Source organism: Dipteris shenzhenensis, chromosome 5 (assembly GCF_047967505.1).
Source record: "Dipteris shenzhenensis isolate YYH24624 ecotype China chromosome 5, Dip_SZ_1.0, whole genome shotgun sequence".
Taxonomy (NCBI): Eukaryota; Viridiplantae; Streptophyta; class Polypodiopsida; order Gleicheniales; family Dipteridaceae; genus Dipteris; species Dipteris shenzhenensis.
Window position 1 is genome coordinate 6,431,329 of NC_141600.1, and position 20,896 is coordinate 6,452,224.

General features: G+C 43.6%; 1 protein-coding gene across 8 annotated transcripts in view; it reads left to right on the forward strand.

The window, feature by feature from the left end:
* The window catches only part of LOC147901557 (peptidase M50B-like protein), a 78,632-nt gene extending 57,959 nt beyond the window's left edge, over positions 1 to 20,673 (forward strand). For 6 of the 8 annotated variants that reach the window (XM_087374570.1, XM_087374571.1, XM_087374569.1 and 3 more), the window contains 2 exons: positions 234 to 326; positions 20,296 to 20,672. In XM_087374570.1, the coding sequence (XP_087230696.1) occupies positions 234 to 297 (64 nt within the window). In that variant the 3' untranslated portion in view covers positions 298 to 326; positions 20,296 to 20,672. Of the gene's footprint in view, positions 1 to 233; positions 327 to 20,295 lie in introns of those variants that run through there. The other 2 variants (XM_087374575.1, XM_087374576.1) reach the window with 2 other exon arrangements.
* Positions 20,674 to 20,896: the final 223 nt, after the last annotated feature.

A 20,896-nucleotide genomic window follows, 5' to 3' on the forward strand; every position in this document is an offset into this window, starting at 1 on the left:
TTTATTAAGAAAATGGCCTTACATTGGGACAAGAGGGCCAAAATATTTGCATGATAGGTGAGCCACTTGGGTATATCTTCACAGGGCCTTCATCATTACAAATACTTAGGTATTTCGTCTTTGGAAAGGGGGTGGTTGTATGATCTGGGTTTGGAACAAACTTGGTCTATTCTCATCATGTATATGAAAGGCTGCAATTGAATCTTTCTGATACAGTGCCTGTTGACTGACAGGGGTTTGATTTCCTTTGTATTTCTGTGTGCATCGGTATATCTTGGGCTTGTCATTTTGGCATAGAAGACAACAAGTTATCATGGCATGAAAAGGTGGGCTTCATGTTCTTTTCAGACAACTTGATTGTATTTTCTTTTATTCCTACAAAAAGCTAAATAATCATTTCTGAGCAGAAAATGTTTAAAGGTGCAGTGATATGTGACATGCAAGTCTCAAACTTTTTCTGTGTGTTTACTTGTCATATACATTGATGCATATAGTCTCTGTTGTTCCCCACCTTTTGGCTTAGTGTATTGTCTTCTGTGAACAATCCTGAATGTTTGAGGATTTAAGGCCTGCAGTTATGTAAAAGTAGGCAGTTAAAGACGGCAAGATTGTAAGGCACATTTAGTGTTTGGATCTTTCGGAACAAGAGATCTTCTCTAAGGACATATATGTCTATCTTTCCTATCAGCACGTATGTGCTTGCTTTTTTGCAGCGATACTGAAAATAATTTTGCAACGCGATGCCATAAGAAGGCCAAAACTTTATTAAAAATTCAATTGGAGAAGTGCAAGCATTTAGAAAAGAAAAGCAGGCTAGCTTTCTCTTACACTTGATCCCTCTCTCCCACATTCTTTCTGTCCCTCTCATTCAGAACGGATTGTTGAGCTTCTCTCTTGTCGTCAGTACCTTGTCGTCCATACCTCAGTCGTCAGCCCTCGTTGTCTTCCGTACCCTAGCCGTCAGCCCTCTTCGTCCATCCTGCATTGTACATCAGCCGTCATCCGTCCGTACGTGCTCACCCGTACATCGCCCTTACATCTGCGTAGCTCCATCGCCGTACATTAGCCCATACAAATTGGAGATATCATAGCCAAAGAGTGTGTGAGATGTGTTGTGTGGTGTGTTGTACTAGGAGATCTAGTACTAGTTCATGTGTGAGTGCCACGTGTCACCATGGGACATATCCCATATGCACGTGGTGCTAGTGTGTAGCCTATAAAGGCTTGTACTTCACTTGTCATTTGGTACTTGATGAATGAATTTGAGCCTTTCAATTATGTCTTCATTTGAGTATCATTTCCTTCCTCCCTAGCCTCTCTCTCTCTCTCTCACACAAACACGCAAGCATTATGTCTTCATTTGAGTATCATTTCCTTCCTCCCTAGCCTCTCTCTCTCTCTCACACACACAAACACGCAAGCTAAAGGGTACAAGAATTTGGATATCTGAGGAGCTCACTCCAACCCATTTCAAACAAAGACACGTCGAACTCACAAAAGTGAAGGAAGCACGCAAGGAAGGTAAATGTGCAGTCTACCGGGATGGATAGGCTTTGGTTCGAAATTTCAAATCTAAACCCAAAGACTCTCAGTCTTAAACTGATGTTATCCAAACCATTTTTCTAGGATACTATTAGTATTTAGTCATGCATCTAAAAATTGGGGCTGAGCTGCCTTTAGCGCTCCCTCAACTCTCTGGGTATCTAGATGTTTTTGCAAGCTTTTGGTGTGTACTTTTTCCCATAGACCTGTGAGGTCTTCCGAGGACGTTAATATATCTTTCTTTCTTTCTTTTCTCTCTGTTTCTAACATGGTATCAGAGCAGGTCAGCCCTGCCACGTCATCATCTTCCTGCCCTTACCCTAGCTCTGCTCAGGTCTCCTTCTTGCAGCCGCCTCTAGCTGTCTCTTTCTCCCACCTCATATCTGCCTCTAGCTGTCTGTTCTTGCAGTCATTTGCATCCGTCTCTGCCAGCCCACAGCCCGCCTCCATTGCCGCCGTCATTCGAGAGCTTCTGGAGCTTTGAGCGCTGATTCACGGACTTTATTGCTAGCTGGTTGGCAGTTTCTGCAAGGTGCGCCTGCATGTGTGTTCCCAAGGCTGTTGTGGAGCTCTCCATCGTTGAATTTAGGGTTTCTGAGCTGCTGCTGCATAGCCACCTTCAACAGAGCTGTTTCGGAGGTTTTCAGCACGAAGAACAGCTTTTTATTGTTGCTGCTGTGTAGTCAGCCACCTGACAATATTCTCTGCAATATTTCGAGGCTTTTGAAGGTATTTTCAAGCAGTCTCTTGGCCAAAGAGAGTGTGAGATGTCTTGTGGTGTGTTGTTGTACTAGGAGATCTAGTACTAGTTCATGTGTGAGTCATTTGTGGGTGCCACATGTCACCATGGGACTTATCCCATATGCACTTGGTGCTAGTGTGTGAGTGTATAGCCTATAAAGACTTGTACTTCAATTGTCATTTGATACTTGATGAATGAATATGAGCCTTTCTATTATATCTTCATTTGAGTATAATTTCCTTCCTCCCTAGCCTCTCTCTCTCTCTCTCTCTCTCACACACACACACATTTATTTTTTTGGATGGAACTATTAAAATTATATTATGAAAAAATCATTTTACAACAGGGTAGGGCTCCTGAAAAGAGCCAATGCCCTATCTATCAGAAACAGTAAAAGAAAAGCTCAATGCAAGAGACATCCAAATCCTCCTCATGCAAGGCATCATATAAGGACTGTCGCAATGAGGCATTGAAGAACTCACACACACACACGTTTTTTTAGTGAAAACTTTTGATTGATTATATTACAAGAGTAGCAACCTCAAAATGAGGCAGCCAAAATTACATTGGCTGAAAATCTCAGTGTATCCTAGATATACATCATGATCTATGCAGTGCGTCTGCAAGCAATCAAAGAAGGATTGCTGCAGAGAACAGTTAAAAAAGCCAAACAAGGAAATATAGGATCACTACACACACTTTTTTTTTTGGTGAAATCTTTGATTGATTATATTATATGAGTAGCAATCTCAAAACAAGGTGCTACAATTACATCAACTGAAAATTTGAGTATATGCCAAAAAGACCTCATGATCTATGCAGCAGGTCTGCAAGCAATCAAAGAAAGATTGCTACAAAGAACGCCTGAAAAAACCAAACAGAGAGAAACTAGGATCACCAAAGACACACACTTTTTTTATAGTAATATTCAGTGCTGTATTTATATGCTCATAAATTTACAAGATGGGAAGACTCCAGAAATGGAGAGTATCCCAAAGATCATAAACATAAAAAGAAAAGCTCTATGCAAGAGGCATCTATATCACCCTCATGGCAGGCATCGTATAAGGATTGCCGCAATGAGGCTCGGAAAGATTCATATGACTTGTGAATCTGCTGACCCAAGTATGCCAAATTATGCTCACTCGAGATTGTCCAAAGAGCCCAATATCTCACCCAAGACAGAAATAGTGAGTATTGAGACAAAGACCTCATAAATCTACCAAATAACCAAAAATGTTTCCCAAAACTGTGACTCGGGAAATGGAGCCGAAGATGAATTGTCTCCCGAGGAGGTTTCGAGAACACGGGCAGTGCCAAAGCAAATGAGGGACAGTCTCTGAAGGAGCCTGGCATCTTAAACATGTGGAAGGTGCAATGCGACATTTGGCAAGTGTGACTCCCACTGACAATGTGCCTGTCATGCATCTCCAAAGAAAAAGTCTTTGTTTCAAAGGCATTTTACACTTCCATAATATCCTGAGATTCTTCCGCCACCATGAGAGGGGCTTCCTGATATGCCACAGAGTATTAGCATATTGCTGAATCCATGGAGCAGGCTGAAGAAGCCTGTATGCTTTGATGGAGGTCAAGGCAGGCAGGGAAACAGGATGAGAGCATGTAGCAGAGGGTTGCAATTGCCAATCCAATAGCCTGTCTGTGTCAGCCATAGGGGGAACATGTAGAAAAGGATGTAACAAATCAGCAATTTTCTTCCATATCAACCTATGGTGCATTCCCAATGCATAGGAAGCAGTAGCCTGAGGAAAAGATAAAACATAGCCCTGATTATCTACCACATCATGTATGTATCTGATTCCCAACTTCATGAGATTGTATGTCCGAACAGGTTCCTGTAAAGCAAGTGGAATGTCAAAGATGGCACTCCAATGAATACTTTCTTTCCTCATTGAGTTTGTCGCCGAGCAATTATCAGGAGCCCATTTGATCTTAGAAAGTACTTGTTTCCAATCAAGTATCAGAGCAGTGGAGAAAGGACAGCCAGGTATCTTCCCTACAAATCTCCCAATAACAACCTCCCAATGATCGGTAGTCCAATGTCCATATGCAGAAGTCCTCATGTTTACACACATGGATGCTAAAGAGTCCATGTTGTATAAATATCCCCTGAAAGTATGCAAGCAGCTTTACTATCTTGATATAGCCAATTAATAACTTGCTGCATTTTTGTGCCAAATCCCAAGGCCTGCATTGTTTGTGAAATAAAGTCCCACTGAACAGTATCAAAAGCGTTGGCAATATCAACTTGCAATAGCAAAACATCCTGCTGCATATATTTAGCATATTCTATTCTTACATAGGCATTAGCAATGTTGTTTGTGATATGCCTACGAGGAACAAAACCATATTGCGCAGGATGCAACCCATCATGCAAATAGCTTTTTATCCGATCAACAATCATTTTGGTAGTAAATTTGTAAATAAATGGCATAAGCGTGATAGGTCTCCGATCAGCTAAAGATTCACAAATTTGCTTTTTTGGAAGGAGTTTAATAAGACCACTCTTCCATGTGTGTGGCATTTTCTTATTTTGCCAAGCAGAATTCACCATATGCAGCAAAGCATGCTTCAAAAGAGGCCAATATTCTTTAAAAAACTCAACTGTAAGACCATCCCATCTTGGAGACTTCCATCTACCACAAGATTTGATTGCATCTGATAATTCCCTTTCAACACATCACTAGCCGATGTCAACAAGCAATATACACCATCAAGCCATATCATCATTGACATGTGGTAGCACAGTCTATCCACGCATAGTCCATCCACCTTAGTATTCCAAATAACATCATGCCACCTCAACACAAAGCCACCTCATCCATGTGCATTCTAAACAAACACATTGCCATCAAAGCACAATTTACATTCGGCATGGCATACACACTTACAAGCTTAATAGACTCATCCCTCCATTAGCACACACCTTACATGTGCACATGGGTTCCTCCAATTCCAAAGCTTGAGTGGTGGAGATAATAGGAGAAACATCACACACTTTTTTTTTTTGGTGAAACCAAGATACTTATATTATGAAACATTCATTTACATATGGGCAATGCTCAAAAGAGAGCCAAAGCCCTATCCATCAGAAGCAGTAAAAGAAAAGCTGAATACAAGAAACATCCAAATCTTCCTCATGTAAGGCATCATATAAAGACTGTCGCAATGAGGCTCGGAAGAACTCATATGGATGCTGAAGGGGAGAATTCAGATATGCTTGGTTGCGCTGCAGCCAGAGGGTCCATAAGGCCCAGTATCTGATCCAGTGGAAGAAAAGAGAATACTGTGACAAAGAAGCTGATAGTTTGCCATACATCCAGAAAAACTTGTAGAACCTGTGTGCTGGAAATCTGAGAGATAAGAAATAGGAGATTCTGTCTAGAAGGTCTCTGGAATATGAACAAAACCACAGTAAATGCGGAATACTCTCAGATGTAAGGTGACATCTTGGACAAAGAGGTGAAGCTATCCGTCTTTGAGCCAATTTCACCCCTACTGGAAGAATACCAACAATACATCTTCATAAAAAGAGTCGTTGCTTCAATGGCATTTTCAACTTCCATATCAATTGCAATTTTCCTTTCCACCAGGCTAATGACTTGTTCAAATGCCATAGAGAATTAGCATGATGGGCAATCCAGGGAGGAGGTAATATCAATCGATAAGCCTGTATAGAAGTCAATAAATGCAAAGGCCTAGAGGATATGCTTGTATTTGAAGACTGAAGGTGCCAATCTTGAAGCCTGTCTCTGACATTCAATGTCGGAATCGGAACCAAAGGGAGTAAGAGATCAGCAATAGCTTTCCAAATAGGTCTATGATGCATCCCCAGATTGTATTGTCGACATGCTACTAGAAATGTGAGAATATTTCCTTGCATATCTACCACGTCATCAATGAACCGGATACCCATTTTCATATAGAAACATCACACTTTTTTTTTTTTGGTGGGAAGAAATCTTTTATTGCTGTAAAATAATTACATTCATAGTTACTTCAAAAACGAAGTAGCTACTACTCAACTAAAGATCTCAGTATAAGCTGTATACACATCCTGATCAATCAAACGAGTCTGAAAACAATCGTAGAATGATTGTTGCAGAGAGCGTTTGAAAAAAAGAAAGGATGAAAATAGTGGATCACCAAAGACTCTATGATTTCTGTCCATCAATAAAGTCCATAGGGTCCAATAGCACACCCATACAAAAAATAAATCAAAACCCTGTCTCTGTGGATGAAAACCAAACAACCAGAAAAATCTGCCAAAAGTAACAGTAGGAAATCGCGCTCGAAGCCTCTGTCGGATGAGAGCAATGAGATCAGAAGTATGTGGGTAGAACCAAAAAATGTGAAGCACTAATTCAGTAGAGTGCTGGCATATGTGACAAACAGCTGAAGCAATATGTCTGTGTGCGAGTAACTGTCCGGATGGAAAAATGCCAAGGAGAACTCGCCATAGGAAAAGCTGTTGTCGAAGAGGGACTTTGTAATGCCAAAGGAGACGCAGCCTTTTTCTCCACCACTTCATTGAACGATCCATATGCCAAACAGTATTTGCTCTGTGAGAAATCCAAGGTGGAGGTAATAACACTTTATACAGAGATGACACTGTGATATGACAGTATCAAAGGCTTTGGCAATATCAACTTGCAATAACAAAACATCCTGCTGTGTGTATTTGGCATATTCCATTCCAATGTAGGCATTAGCAATGTTATCTGTGATATGCCTACGCGGGACAAAGCCATATTGCGCAGGATGCAACCCATCATGTAAAAACCCCTTTAGCCGATCAACAATCATTTTGGTAGTGACTTTGTAAATTACGGGCACAAGAGTGATAGGTCTCCAGTCTGCCAAAGACTCACAAATTTGTTTTTTGGGAAGGAGTTTAACAAGACCTCTCTTCCATGTGTCCGGCATTTTCTGATTTTGCCACGCAGCATTCACCATATATAGCAATGTATGCTTCAAAATAAGCCAATATTCTAGAAAAAACTCGACTGTTAAACCATCCCATCCTGGAGATTTCCATCTGCCACATGATTTGATCGCATCTGACAGTTCCCTCTCAGTAAAGGTTTCCTCCAATTCCAAAGCTTGAGTAGGGGAAATGATAGGAGAAATATGTTGCAATAGTAAATTTCGTGCAAGCAAAATCTGTTGCGAGGGAGGAGCTGCAGAGCCAAATTGTTGAGAGAAATGATGCACACAAACAGAAGCAAGCTGTGACCGTGAAGTAGAAGCAAGCTGTGACCGTGAAGTAGTTCATGATCCATCAGGCATAAGCACTCTGCAAATTTCTGTTTTAATTCTCCTCTGATGTAAACTTTTGAAAATTTCTTTGGAAGAGCAACCTTTATCTGTAAAGGCTCTTTGCCTTGCTCTAGTCTTCCATTTGGCCAGTTTCCTGTGATCATTTAGTTTAAGACAATATCTGGCCTGGCATAGTGTTGTTTGCTCATGCATGGACAACGAACGATGATGGCTGAGTTCAGTGAGGTCTTGACAAGTGGATTTGGCCTGAGCAGTGGTTTCCCTCAGAGTCTTCATGTAAGACTTGCCATAAACTCTAATCACAACTTGCATTTTGGAAATAAAAGAATCCCAGGCACCATCAACATGAATATGGCTGCTAGAGGATAGACAATGCGATGCTTCAGTAACCATTGCCTTGAAATCAGCATGTTGCAAATAGCTATTGGCATATTATGAAAAGATAACCGCAACCATAGAGGTGCATGGTCTGAATGCACAAAGGCATAGTCAATCCACATTTTGCATGTAAAATCCCCATTTTGCATGTAAAATCCCCATTTTGTTGGGGAGCTACACTATACCATCGATCCAGACGTGCCTGATAAGCGGAAAAAGCATTATGTTGAAAAGTGTAGCCCGGTGACAAAGGCTGCAATTCCTTCCAAAGGTCAACCAAATCCAAATGCAATAGTAGTTGAGACCATGCATGCCTTTCAAGAGATAACATATGGTCATGTCTGGAGGTGTTGTCTCCCTGTTGTGGAGCATTATTGAAATCCCCACATATGTAGGCATGATATCTCCACGGATATTGTTGCATGGCATCCCAAATTGCAGTTCTTTCTCTAGAGGACTGAGGTGCATAAACAGAAGCAAATTCAAACACCTCTCCTCTAATAATGCATTGGAGAACAAGCCATCTGCCTTTGTTGTCATTTAAAGCAATGACTGGTTGAAGCTCATGTTTGATCAGAAGGACTACCCCTGAGAAAGAGTGCTCCCCAGTATAGAAAATATCATATCCACAGTAGTGTCCTGTCTTGCCTGCATAGATATGTTGGTTGTGTTCTTGTAATGCCACTATGTCAGGCTGAAATCTGTTGATGTACAGCCACACAGATTTCCATTTCCTACTGTCACACATGCCCTGGACATTGAGTGTAAAACATTTGATGTGAGCAGTCATATGTATAGGTATTTATAGTAATATAACAACTATGTACAGCAGCAAAATTTATGAGGTCAGCCTTGCATTTCTATCTCAGGGTCAAGGCCTCACCCCTAAGAAGAAGTAGCCACCTGAGAAGTGGACATCAAAGCAGCAACCTCTTCTTCAGGGAAGAGTGTTCTGCTGGCTGTTACTGCAGCCCATGTAATCCCAATTCCTGTATTTATCTCTGGGGTATTTCGGCCAGAAGATGCACCATTCCAAGTGCGGGGGGGTGGAATTCTTCGAGCAGAAATAACTTTTCTTGGACTTTGCCAGCCATCAGTTGGAGGTTGCTGTCCTTTGGTCAAGGATTGAATAGCAGGAGGTGAATGTGAAGAGAGATTCCCATTGGGAGCCACTGGAGCTTTGCCTTTATCCTGACTTCCAGAAGGCTGTCTACTGCTTTTATTTTTATTGGCAACTGGAGTAGGAGCATCCTTGGTAGGCATTTGAACCGGCAAAGTGGTACGAGGCATTTTATGCTGATTCATTGGACACTGTGAAGCCATGTGTCCAAACTTTTTGCACTCAAAACAAGCCCCTGCAAATAAACCCCATTTGAGTTTATAAAAAGCACTTCCCATGTTCACATTATTCACCGTGACTGAATAAGAGTCCGGTGTGGGGATTATCAGTATCCCAGAGAATGCAAAATCTGTTTGAGTTGCCATTTGGCCGTGGTGGGCAGACCACTTTACCTAAAGATGCTGTAATTTTAGGCAAAAGTGAGGCCATACATTGTGGAAATCGACAACTTCAACCCAAACGGGGCATCTGTGTCGGATTAAAGCCTGAAAGTCCCTTGTGGGAGACCATGGCAATACATGCACCATTTGCTGCCCAAAAAAGAGAGGTGAATGTTCCAAAAGCATTTGTTTGTGTATCTCATCCACCATGATAACCTCAAAAAAGCCCCTGGCTGCATAGTGTACTTTACGAACAAACGAGCCAGCCAATGTGCGTGTCAACTAGTTGCCTATCTCTGCAGTAGGTGGCATCCAGCCTGGAAAAAATAATATGACTGCATTCTTAGCATATTCTCTGACTGGATCCACAATTTCATCGACCTCAACCATGAGGCCAACTGAAGGAACCGAGTCTTTCCACTCTTTCCTCGTATCTGCAAATCCTTCATGCATGACATCATATACCAGTTGAGCCTCAAGAGTATCATGCATCGGGTCATGCTGACCCTCAACCTGCTTTTGCTTCTCGTAGGGAACCAAACGCTCCTTTTGAAACGTTTTTTCATATGAATATTCTGCCATGACTTTGTAAGAAAGGGAGCTCAGGAATGAAGTACCTGTAAAAGGGTAGTAGAAGCCAAAAAAACTAGTCCCAAAGAAATATCCAGAGGAAGCCCACAAGAGAGGAGAAGAAGAGTATAGTTGGTAAGGAGATAGCAGAGGGAAAGATAAGATTTTGGCGGAAACACAGGACTGTTAGGGAAGACACCGGAGCAAAAAAACCCAAGACTTGTACGGCAAGGAGTACGAGACTGTACGGACGACGTTGAGCTGTACTGAGGTATACACGGGCTGCACGGAGAGAAGTCTGACTGTACGGAAATACGGACTTGGCACGGGAAGACTGGCTTGTACGGAATGACGGACAAGTGTACGGAAAGACCTGCAAGAAAAAGGACGACAAACGTAAAAGGTACGGGGCTATGTATGGGACTTTGCAGAGGGGGACCAGAACCGACGCAGATATGCGTACGGACGTACGGAATTGTACGGCGACCGTACAGATGTACGGACGGGGCTGCGCAGGGTTCCTGGCGAGGATGAAACATAGAGCGGCGTACACCTTATACCCTTTCTCGTCGATGCTTTACGCCGTTAGCCGCTACGCTCATCAGAAAAACGCACCACAGGTACGTGTGCATGCACATGCGACGTGCACACCTTCTCTCTCACCAGCAGCTGATCCTCTCTCTCTCTCTCTCTCTCTCTCACACACACACACACTACACACACACAGAAACATCACACACACACACTTTTTTTTTTTTTGGTGAGAAGAAATATTTTATTGCAGTGAAATAATGACATTCATAAGTATTCCAAAAGTGGAGTGACTACTACTGAACCGAAAATCTTAGTATAAGCCATATATACATCATGATCAATCAGATAAGTCTGAAAGCAATCATAAAACAATTGCCGCAGAGACCGTTTGAAAAAAATGAAAGATGGAAAGGTAGGATCACCAAAAACTCTATGATTTCTGTCCATCCATAGAGTCCAAAGTGCCCAGTAGCACACCCAAACAAAAAATAGATCAAAACCCTGTCTAGTGGAATGAAAACCAAATAACCAGAAGAACCTGCCAAAAGTAACAGTAGGAAATCTCGCTCGAAGCTCCTGACGAATGAGAGCGAGGAAATCACAAGTATGTGGACAGTGTCAGAAAATGTGAGGCACAGATTCAGCAGAATGTAGATATCTGTGGCAAACAGCCGGGGCAATATGTCTATGCGCGAGTAACTGCCCAGATGGAAAAATTCCAATTAGGACTCGCTAGAGGAAAAGCTATTGCCGAAGAGGGACTTTATAATGCCAGAGGAGACGCAGCCGCTTTCTCTACCACTTTGATGGGCGATCCATATGCCAAACAGATTTAGCTCTGTCAGAAATCCAAGACGGAGGTAACAACACTTTATACAGAGAAGGCACTGTGATATGTGACAGAAGAACCTCCAAAAGTAAGAGTAGGAAATCTCGCTCGAAGCCCTTGACGAATGAGAGCAAGGAAATCACAAGTATGTGGACAGTGCCAGAAAATGTGAGGCACATATTCAACAGAATGTAGATATCTGTGGCAAACAGCCGGGGCAATATGTCTATGCGCGAGTAACTGCCCAGATGGAAAAATTCCAATTAGGACTCACCAGAGGAAAAGCTGTTGCCGAAGAGGGACTTTATAATGCCAGAGGAGACGCAGCCGCTTTCTCTACCACTTTGATGGGCGATCCATATCCAAGATGGAGGTAACAACACTTTATATAGAGAAGGCACTGTGATATGTGACAGTGCTGAAGAGGGACTTTATAATGCTAGAGGAGACGCAGCCGCTTTCTCTACCACTTTGATGGGCGATCCATATGCCAAACAGAATTAGCTCTGTCAGAAATCCAAGACGGAGGTAACAACACTTTATACAGAGAAGGCACTGTGATATGTGACAGCTTCAAAGGACGGGCTGAAGAAGAGGAAGAATGGAGAGTCCAATCCTCAAGCCTATCGTGAAGTTCCAAACGAGGTACTGGCAAGAAAGGTTGAAGCATTTCTGAAATTTTGTGCCATAAAGAACAATAATGAGCTCCCAAACCATACTTGCTAGCAGCCACAGAAAAGGATAAAAGAGTGCCATTGTCCTGAAGTACATCCGCCATAGTAGCAATACCTTTGAAAGACATAAAATAAGAACGCTTGGGTTCTTGTATAGCCAAAGGAGGGAGAATACTTTGGACCAATAAATATTCTCAGCCCTCAAGGAATTTCCCAACAAAGAATCCCTGCCATTCCATTCCAAGTGGGATAAAATATGCTTCCAATCAAGAAGCAAACGAGACACAAAAGGGCCGCCTCTGATCTTGCCTTGAATAGAGCCAAATAGAAAATCCCACTGTGTGGGCTGCCAATGCCCAAAAGCAGAAGTATCAATATGAAACAAAAGAGAGCGGATCATGAAAGCCCAAGGCCGATCCCCTTGCATAAACTGCAACATCATTTTCCCCCTGTGAGCAATTATATGCATTTGAATATTGAGTATGTTCAAACCCCACACACACACACACACACACACACACACACCATGTTTCTAACAATATCTCCGTCGCCCGTACATCAGCCCTTACTAGCCCGTCCCTCCATACTCGCGTACGACCTCTGTACAGTAACATTAAGACATTGTTTTGAAGCGTTACAGGTAGTTCTCTTGAGGTCACTCCGAGATGGGGGCTGAGCCCTTGGCCCAGTTCTGGGGCTTAAAGCGAATGAGATGGAGAGCAAAGGCAAGCATGAAATCATTGCAAAAGTTTATGGAGAAATGCAGCACATCTCCACTTGTAGCAATACTTGTCTCCAAGGTCAAGGAAATGATCAATACTCAAGTCATTTCAGCCAAAGAAGAGATGCTGACAACAAACTTAACAAAGCAGATCTTTACATAATAAGATGATACTACACATCGGAGAATCGCCCAAGGATATTCTTGGCTGCTTTAGCGTAGAAGAGGAGTACATAGAAGATTGCATGCCTCAAGAAGGAAATACCACAAGTAAAGTGGGATGAAAATGATATCAAATGTGTCTCCCAAACGGGAATGCAAGTACGGGTGTTTTTCAAAGAGAGAGTAGGAAGAACTAAGATTCTTTGACAGACAAACAAGTTGAAGGACACAAGGATTTGGATCTCCGATTGTTGGTATTAAGATCAAGATTATGTTTAAGTGGCAAGAGAGTTGCTCACATGTGATAACAAGATTGAACTATATTATGAAAAGGAGACAAAATCTTTGGGACAACAGAGTTGATGCTCTAACTGCTCAGCCCGACCAGGCTTGTTGCAGTGTACAAATAAGAGACCTAAATGAGAACTATAGACCACAAAGGTCAACTAAGGAGCTCAACACACAATTGAGCAACACAAGACAAATTGACACACAATCGGATTATGGCGACCACACAGGCCGCTACAAACGGAGAAAACATAGTGAGGATGATGCACACACAGTAGCTATCATGACCTCATCAACCACCCTTATATAGATATTCATGCCGACTCGCTTCTGAGCTGCTGCCTTGCCTCTTGAGCTTCCACTAGCTAGGACTAGCCTATCAGAAACTGCGGTTGCCTTTTCAAAAGGTCGTAACTCTTCCAGGATCCCTACGGCGACTCTCATGAACTCCGAAAGTGAGGGTGGAAGAGATGATCTTTGCCGCCTTCATACCACCACATTGAATCTTGCATGCAATAGTGCCAAGTGGCACAATACTCCGTGACACTTGAACCTTGGGAGGGTGATGCTCCCCCCACAAGGTTTACTACACACACCAATATTGCTAACACCCCCCCATAAACTGAGTGGGCGAGAATAATACTCTATCAAGCCAAAACTGTGAGACAAAAAAAGAAGAATTATAACGCTACAAGCTGGAAGGCATGATCATCATCTAAATAACCGTCTTCTTTCAAGTTGCTCACGGGGATGCTTTATTCATGTACCAATTCGGCTACCTCATCCATACCATTTTTTGTTTTCAAGTAGGCAAGCCGTAGAACTTCTCCCATGCTTATCATCATATGCTTTCTTGTAACAATGCTTCTCTTCATGACCTTCTTTCCCACAGTATTTGCAAGTGACCATTGGCTTCTTCCCATTGCTCTTTTTCTCCTTAGCTGCAAAAGCTTGCTCACCATTGCCAATTGTATGCATCTCTGCTCGACTTTCTTCACTCAATAGGATCGAAACCACCTCTTGAAAAGTTAATGCATCTGTTTTAAATGAAGAATAGTCACTAATGCATACCTCGAGGGGAGACTAGTAAGTAGTAGTGCTTTAGCATCGTCATCATCGATTCGAACTGAGAGATCCTGCAGCTATTGCTTCATGATAGATTGCATTTTATTGAGTTGAGCTGCTAATAGATCCCCATCTCCCATCTGCAAGCCAAATAATTCTTGTTTGAGCATGATCTTCGAGTTCTTGACTCTGGACCCAAAAAGTGTTTCTAACAAGGTCTAGTTTTGATGTCTTGAACATTTGTACGTACACCTCAGCATAGTCTGTACAAGCCCTACTCACAGCCCTGTACTCTGCCCATACAGAGACCTCCAGCAGCCCATACTTAGCCGTATGAGATGCAATTCGTACACACATGCAGACGATTGTACCAACCGTGTGTACACAAGCATAAACTTGCATGTGATTGTCCGTACGAAGACAGCTACCTGTATGTTTGTATGCTGTCAACAGCCCCGTATGCTCATACTTCCTTCTTTACGGTGACCAGCAAACCAACCCGTTTCGACTGCAGCCCGAGCCCTTGATTTTCATACCCAATGTCCTCCCGTGAGGTCACGCTTGCACCTAATCGTCCTCTCCGAGCCCATGCGATGTGCGTCCCATTTTCCTTGCCATGGAGCTTTCCAAGATCCTCGTTGCCAATTTCATTTGCATGGGCATGCCACGTTTTAAAATTAGCCCTAGGTCCTAGTTGATGAAACCAATGACCAACTTTAAAACTCAATTGCTTCTTGCCCCTTCTAGTGGGACCAAACCAATGGGCAACTTGGGTCCTAAGGGTACTTTGCCCCGCCGTCTTGGGCCCAAACCCCAAATTCACCCCAAGGCACAATTCCTAGGGAGAATTTTGCACACTTCGCAACCCAAGGCCTTGCCCGCTTTATGTCTCAGGGTCTAGTCCACATGCAAGCCAACATGCATGCTCTAAAATTCATGCCCTCGTGACATACTCCTCTCTTGAAACATGGCAAGCGACCTCGATTGTATCCGAAATATATGTGAATATACCATCTTTAAAGCATGTATTACAAATTGGCATAGTATATATTAATGTTCAGAGCCTAGGATAGCAATCCATATACACTGCAAAACCATCTCATAGTGACTAGTACACTGATCATAGAAGTCCCAAGGCAGATATACTGTCAACAAGCAGTACCTTGGGTGAAACATACAATGTCACCAAGCGACTTCTAGATATCGGAGCCTGTCTGTAACGAAGAGAAAGAGGGACTACCCTCTCTTGAGCATCAGGAAATGCTCCAGACCTACGCTCTGTTGTACCTGAAGGAGCCACAACTGAAGTTGGCTGAAGCCAAAAAGCTTCCTGGTAAAGCTACAACAATTGAGGTGTATCTGCCAGATCACCCTCTTTCAGCCACTTCGCATACAATGGTGAATTATTCCGAAACTTCATCAGATAGCGACATGATACTTTACCTCTAACTTTCCTTCCCTAATCTACCAATACCTGCTTTGGAACTACGATCTCATCAAGTCCCTCAACTTCTGGCTACATACAGAAGGCATAACTTCTGGCACATCTTTGTGGAAAGGTTTGAGAAGATTCACATTTCAAGCCAAAGATTTGGTAGCTTCAAGCAGTAAGCTACATCACTGATCTGCTAACATATGATGCAAATCCCTACAAAAGCATCCGTCTCTTGTCACAAAACTGGCCAAAGAAAGGCTGCACTACTTGCAATAAAGCATTTGTACATCGATGCCCTCGCTTGAGAAAGGAAACTCTGGCATCGTTTCTTGCTGCAAACATACTCTCCAGTATTACCCAAGCTGCCATAGATGTCTTGCATGACCGAATATGAGGTATAATGAACCTCTTGACAGAAAGAGAAATTACTGAAAGAGCTTGTGCATCTCTAGAGTCCCATCTTTTCTGCTCTGCTGTGGGAGCTCCTGGAGCGGCTGCTCCAATCACCTGTGCTGTATTTGTACCTCTACCCCTGCCTCCAGCTGAAGGAGTGACAGGTATAGGCGTTGTATCTGGTCTTTCTTCATCTCCATTGACATAATCCCAAAGATTTCTGCCAACTAAGATATTGCGAACCATGAAACTCCACAAGGAGTAGTTGGTGCCATCCAACTTATCTTCCTGTGTGAGAACCCCGAACACCTCATTTGAGTTGTTTTGTGCCATTTTTGCAAGATAAACTGAGAAATACAGCAAACGCTCTAGTGTTCCTCATACCATCCGAACCTGGCCATAAGAAGTTGCGCACTATGCGCCTGAGTGACGCATGCAACCTACCAAGCTGTCGCCAAGAGTATTTGATTGGCTACGAGGGCCGTGCCTACTAGAGAGAGTTGGGCCGAGCTCCAGTGCAAAAGCTTGCACCTCACACTCTCTAGCACTCGGGCGATCTGTTGCGCTACTGAAATATTGATGCCCACTTGACAGATGAGATACCTCGCTGTGTGCTCTTGGAATCCACCGGAAGCCAAGTGCAGCCCCCCATGAAGAATTTCCTGGACATTTTGAGAAAGCCAACCGAATTTGTCCAGTTGATCCTGACTCGTGAGGCCATATAGCAGGTCTCTAGGGCTCCCTTGAGCCCCTCCAAGCTCTCCACAGTTTCCTCCACAAACAGCGCTATGTCATCTGCGAACTGTGAGTCCAAAAGCTCCTCATCTTGGCAAATCGAAAGCCGCATCCCCAAAAGGCCTGCTGCATGGGGGCTTAGACAGAAACCCAGAGCCTTTGTTACAAAAAGGAAGAGGAAGGGACTGAAACAAATGCCCATAGATATCCATGGTTATCTCTAGAATCTCTTGGGGGTCTGAGTGCATTTGCCTGTCCGAGTCCCTCAGTCGGGTTGAAACTGTGTCACCATTGAACGTGGGCCAGTGGTTTGGAAGAAATGCTTGGTCATCTTATTTAACTGTTGTACCCACTGAACCAGGAAGAGTGATAAGAGCACTCATCTTGACAAATCTCCATGTCTTGGAAGTCTAGCCTCGCACTCTATATCGGTCTGCGAGCCATTGCGAGACTGGTTATGCTCTCTGAGTCACCAAATCTCATGCTCTTGTAGAGAGTGCCACCGACGTCTTAAGAGCCTGGGACTGAAGGTCCTCGCTGCTCCCCTGAATTGCATCTGCCACCCTTGTGGCCCACCTGCTTCTAGGAGGGCTCTGTGGCTTCTACCAAATCTCAAACATAGCATCATTGCACCTCCTTCAAGAGTAAAGCTCAAGGATACACACTTTATTTCTGGGTAGTCGGCAATGAGGCTGCTCTAGGTGAAGGACAATCAGGAAGTGATATGACATCGTCGTACCTGTGGTTTCCCCTCTATGCATTGCCCAATCTCCCACATAAAACCTGTGTAGGGGCTCTAGAAGACCAGCATGCCTCTGCTGGCCAAAGGAGAAAAGAAGGATGCGAGGAAGTCTAGAGAACTCCATCCCTCTCCACGGAGCCTGACCACTGACGGCGAAGATGCACGGCTCCCATGTACTCCTCTTCACTGCAGGTATCCCTGAGAAAGAAGCTTCTCCATGCTTGTCCTCAAAACTGTAGGTTGTTGAAGTCCCATCCAACAACCGAAGAGTCAGCGTCTGGGAGGCTCTCTGCTAGCCACCTTCGGAAGATGGGGCACTGCTGCCTACAAGCAAGGGCATACTGTTTAGGATCCTGATCCTAGAGTCACCCATCCATAGACCCATCCAAGGATAAGCTCACCCTGGTCAAACACATCTGGGGCCACTGCCTGAGAAACAGAAATGTAGACCCCTCCACTCGTCTACTGCGGGGGACCAAGCCTCTGGGATCCCTGAAAGAAGGTGGCATTGGTGTTTGATATCCGATGCTGAAAACATATGCTCCTAAACTAAAATCCACTACCGATCCTACCACACCCTCAGCAACTCCTGTGAAGTATCAGCTGTTGTGGCTGCTGCACACACATGATCATGGAACCCGTGCACGTTCCAGCTCACCATGGTCCAACTCATGGGAAGGAGTTGGGGAGGGGTGGAGAACGAGGCCAGGAAACAAGGGTTTTCTGTGACTTTGAAGCAAGTTTGGAAGGGGAGTTGTCCTCGTTTGTGACCGGCTGGATGCCTACCTTCCAGGCCCACTGCATCATTAAGGAAACCTCTACCCCAAGGTGGCTAGTGCACTGCTGTAATGCCCAGCGCATAACCTGAAAAAGCTGAACCTCTGGCCCCACCCAGAGCACAGTCACTGCTTGGCCCAGTCCATGTTTATGTAATAGCGAGAAACGCAAATAGTAAGCCGTGTCCCCATCATTTATCCACAAGTCCCTACCCTAGGCTTTGAGCCACTCCATCATATGGAAAATTTGATCCCTCATCATGAGACTTGTGTTAGAAGGCTCACTGACCCACCTGTGAACCCCCCCGTATGAGGAGGACAATGGGTCAGTAGACCAGGGTAGGTACGATTACCTGGAGCAGGCTGGTGCAAAACGTTTTGGACCTGTCTGGAGGAAGATTCCTGCATCAGCATTGGAACAGCAAGGCTGTGTAACAGCAGGATGGCATGGTATCAAGGTCAAGGCTGCGTGGAAGCAGAACAGCGAAGTACAGCACTGCCAGGGCCTATGTATAGACCTGGCAGTGGAGAAACTCCAGCAGCAGGTCAGGGTTGGTACCTACTGGGTTGGCCAGTATTTCGTTAAGGGTTCTAGCCACTCCTCCCCTACATAAAGGGAGGGTCTTGGCACACTCAAGCAGCAACACTCAAGCCCTCCAAGAGGAAGCATGGACTGAGGAGTGTGTACAGCATTCAGCTCCCTCTGGGATCTCAGCATTGCAATCATTCCTGATTGCTGTTTAACCCAGCACCTTGTGGTGAAGTGTTTAGGTCTCTTGTGACCAGTTTTTCCCACGCTGGTGGATGAATAAAGCCTGAGCTCTCTCTCTCCTCTCTGCTGCAGTTTGTCCAAGTGAGGTTTCAGTTTGTGAGTGCATCTATAAGTGTTTGGAAATAGTTTCCCAGATATATCAGCTGTGTTAAAGGTTCAAGCAGTCATGCCTCTATTTCTGACAGCTTGATGGGAAGAAATTGTTTGAAGAAAGGAGAAATAAAAAGTGATGATACTTCCTCTCTCTCTATTCCTTATTACCCTCTACTCTTTCTCTGCCTCCACTATCATTCCACCCTTTCCCCTCTTTGCCATGTCGTCAACCCTAGCTTTGTGTGTCTTTGTGAGTCTAGAGACACCTTTGCATATTGCTATGCTTGCATCGTGATAGCTTCACCGCCGCCAAGAGCAATCCTCTTCCTTGGCTAGCTTAGTAGCTCATAGGGTCTTTGGCGGTTGGGTCCTTAGGACTACATGGAGATTCTACCGAGCTACACCCACTCATCCTTCACCAAATTAAAGGTGGGTGACTGGGATAGGACCTTGTTTTTGGATTCTATGTTATAGTGTGTGGTATGAAGGAGTGCTTCATGACTAGGTACTTCAGCGTTTCGGTCTCCCAGTAGGTCCTACTAATTTGGTTTACGGATGGACCCTCAGCCCATGATGATCTCATCCTTACAAAGGATACGTCTAGATGGGGATGGTTCTGATCATGTTGCGACTACCACCAAGTGTCAAGGTTCGGCTTTCTGATCTATTGGCCTCTAGTTTGGCTTTGGCATATGTGTCACCTACACGTTGGTATACACACCTACAAGTGTCCTGTATACCTTTAAAAGGTCGCATGTATGCTTGATTTTTTTGGTGGGTATGTCAAAGTGTATTGTCTCTAAAGATTTCAGGAGTTTTGATGAACAGCTTGAGTGTTTGTATTGATGTTTTTCCATTATTGATGTTTTTCCATTAAAATACTTGGGTGAACATTGAAGTGTATTTGTGAATTGACATATCATGCTGCACTTGTTTGGGGGGTATGTCAGTGTATACTGAAATACTTGTTGATATTTAATTCTATCTGTGAATTGATACAACATGCTGCACTTATTGGTGGGTATGGTATTTTGTATTCTTTGCAGAATCTTGGGAGCTTTGATGAATAACCATGCACAGTTTCTTGGTGCAAGAAGTATGTTGGGACTCTCGCAATGCTTCTAGTGTCATCTATCTGACTAAAATGGCAATCATCAGGCTATTAATCCTCATTAATTTGCAGTTGCACATTCTTTGAAAGGGTGTTAATCCCCCTCCCCCAAACAATGTCTCTCGCTCTCTCTCTGTCTCTGTCTCTGTCTCTGTCTCTCTCTCTCTATTTATTTGTCACCTTAATCAATTTGTACAATCTACTTAAAGAGGGTGTACTGGATGCTATTTTGGGGTTCATTAGACAATGCTCTTTATTTTTTGGTCGGCATTAGTAACTTACAATCTATGGCAATGTCGGAAAATGTGTTAAGTTATTCTTTCAAAGGTGTTATGTTGAAGTTCTCTTGGTCCTAGCGTAGTAAAATGTGAACGAGGCAGTCTTTACATGTGTAAGTTTATCACATGGCCTAATTAGTGCGAGCAAGAGTACAAAGACATTAAATTTTCATAGGGACGCATGTTTGAATATTCGTAACATTTTTGTAAAAATTACATTAACAAAAGCAAGGTACAATGTGTTAACATAATTCAAAA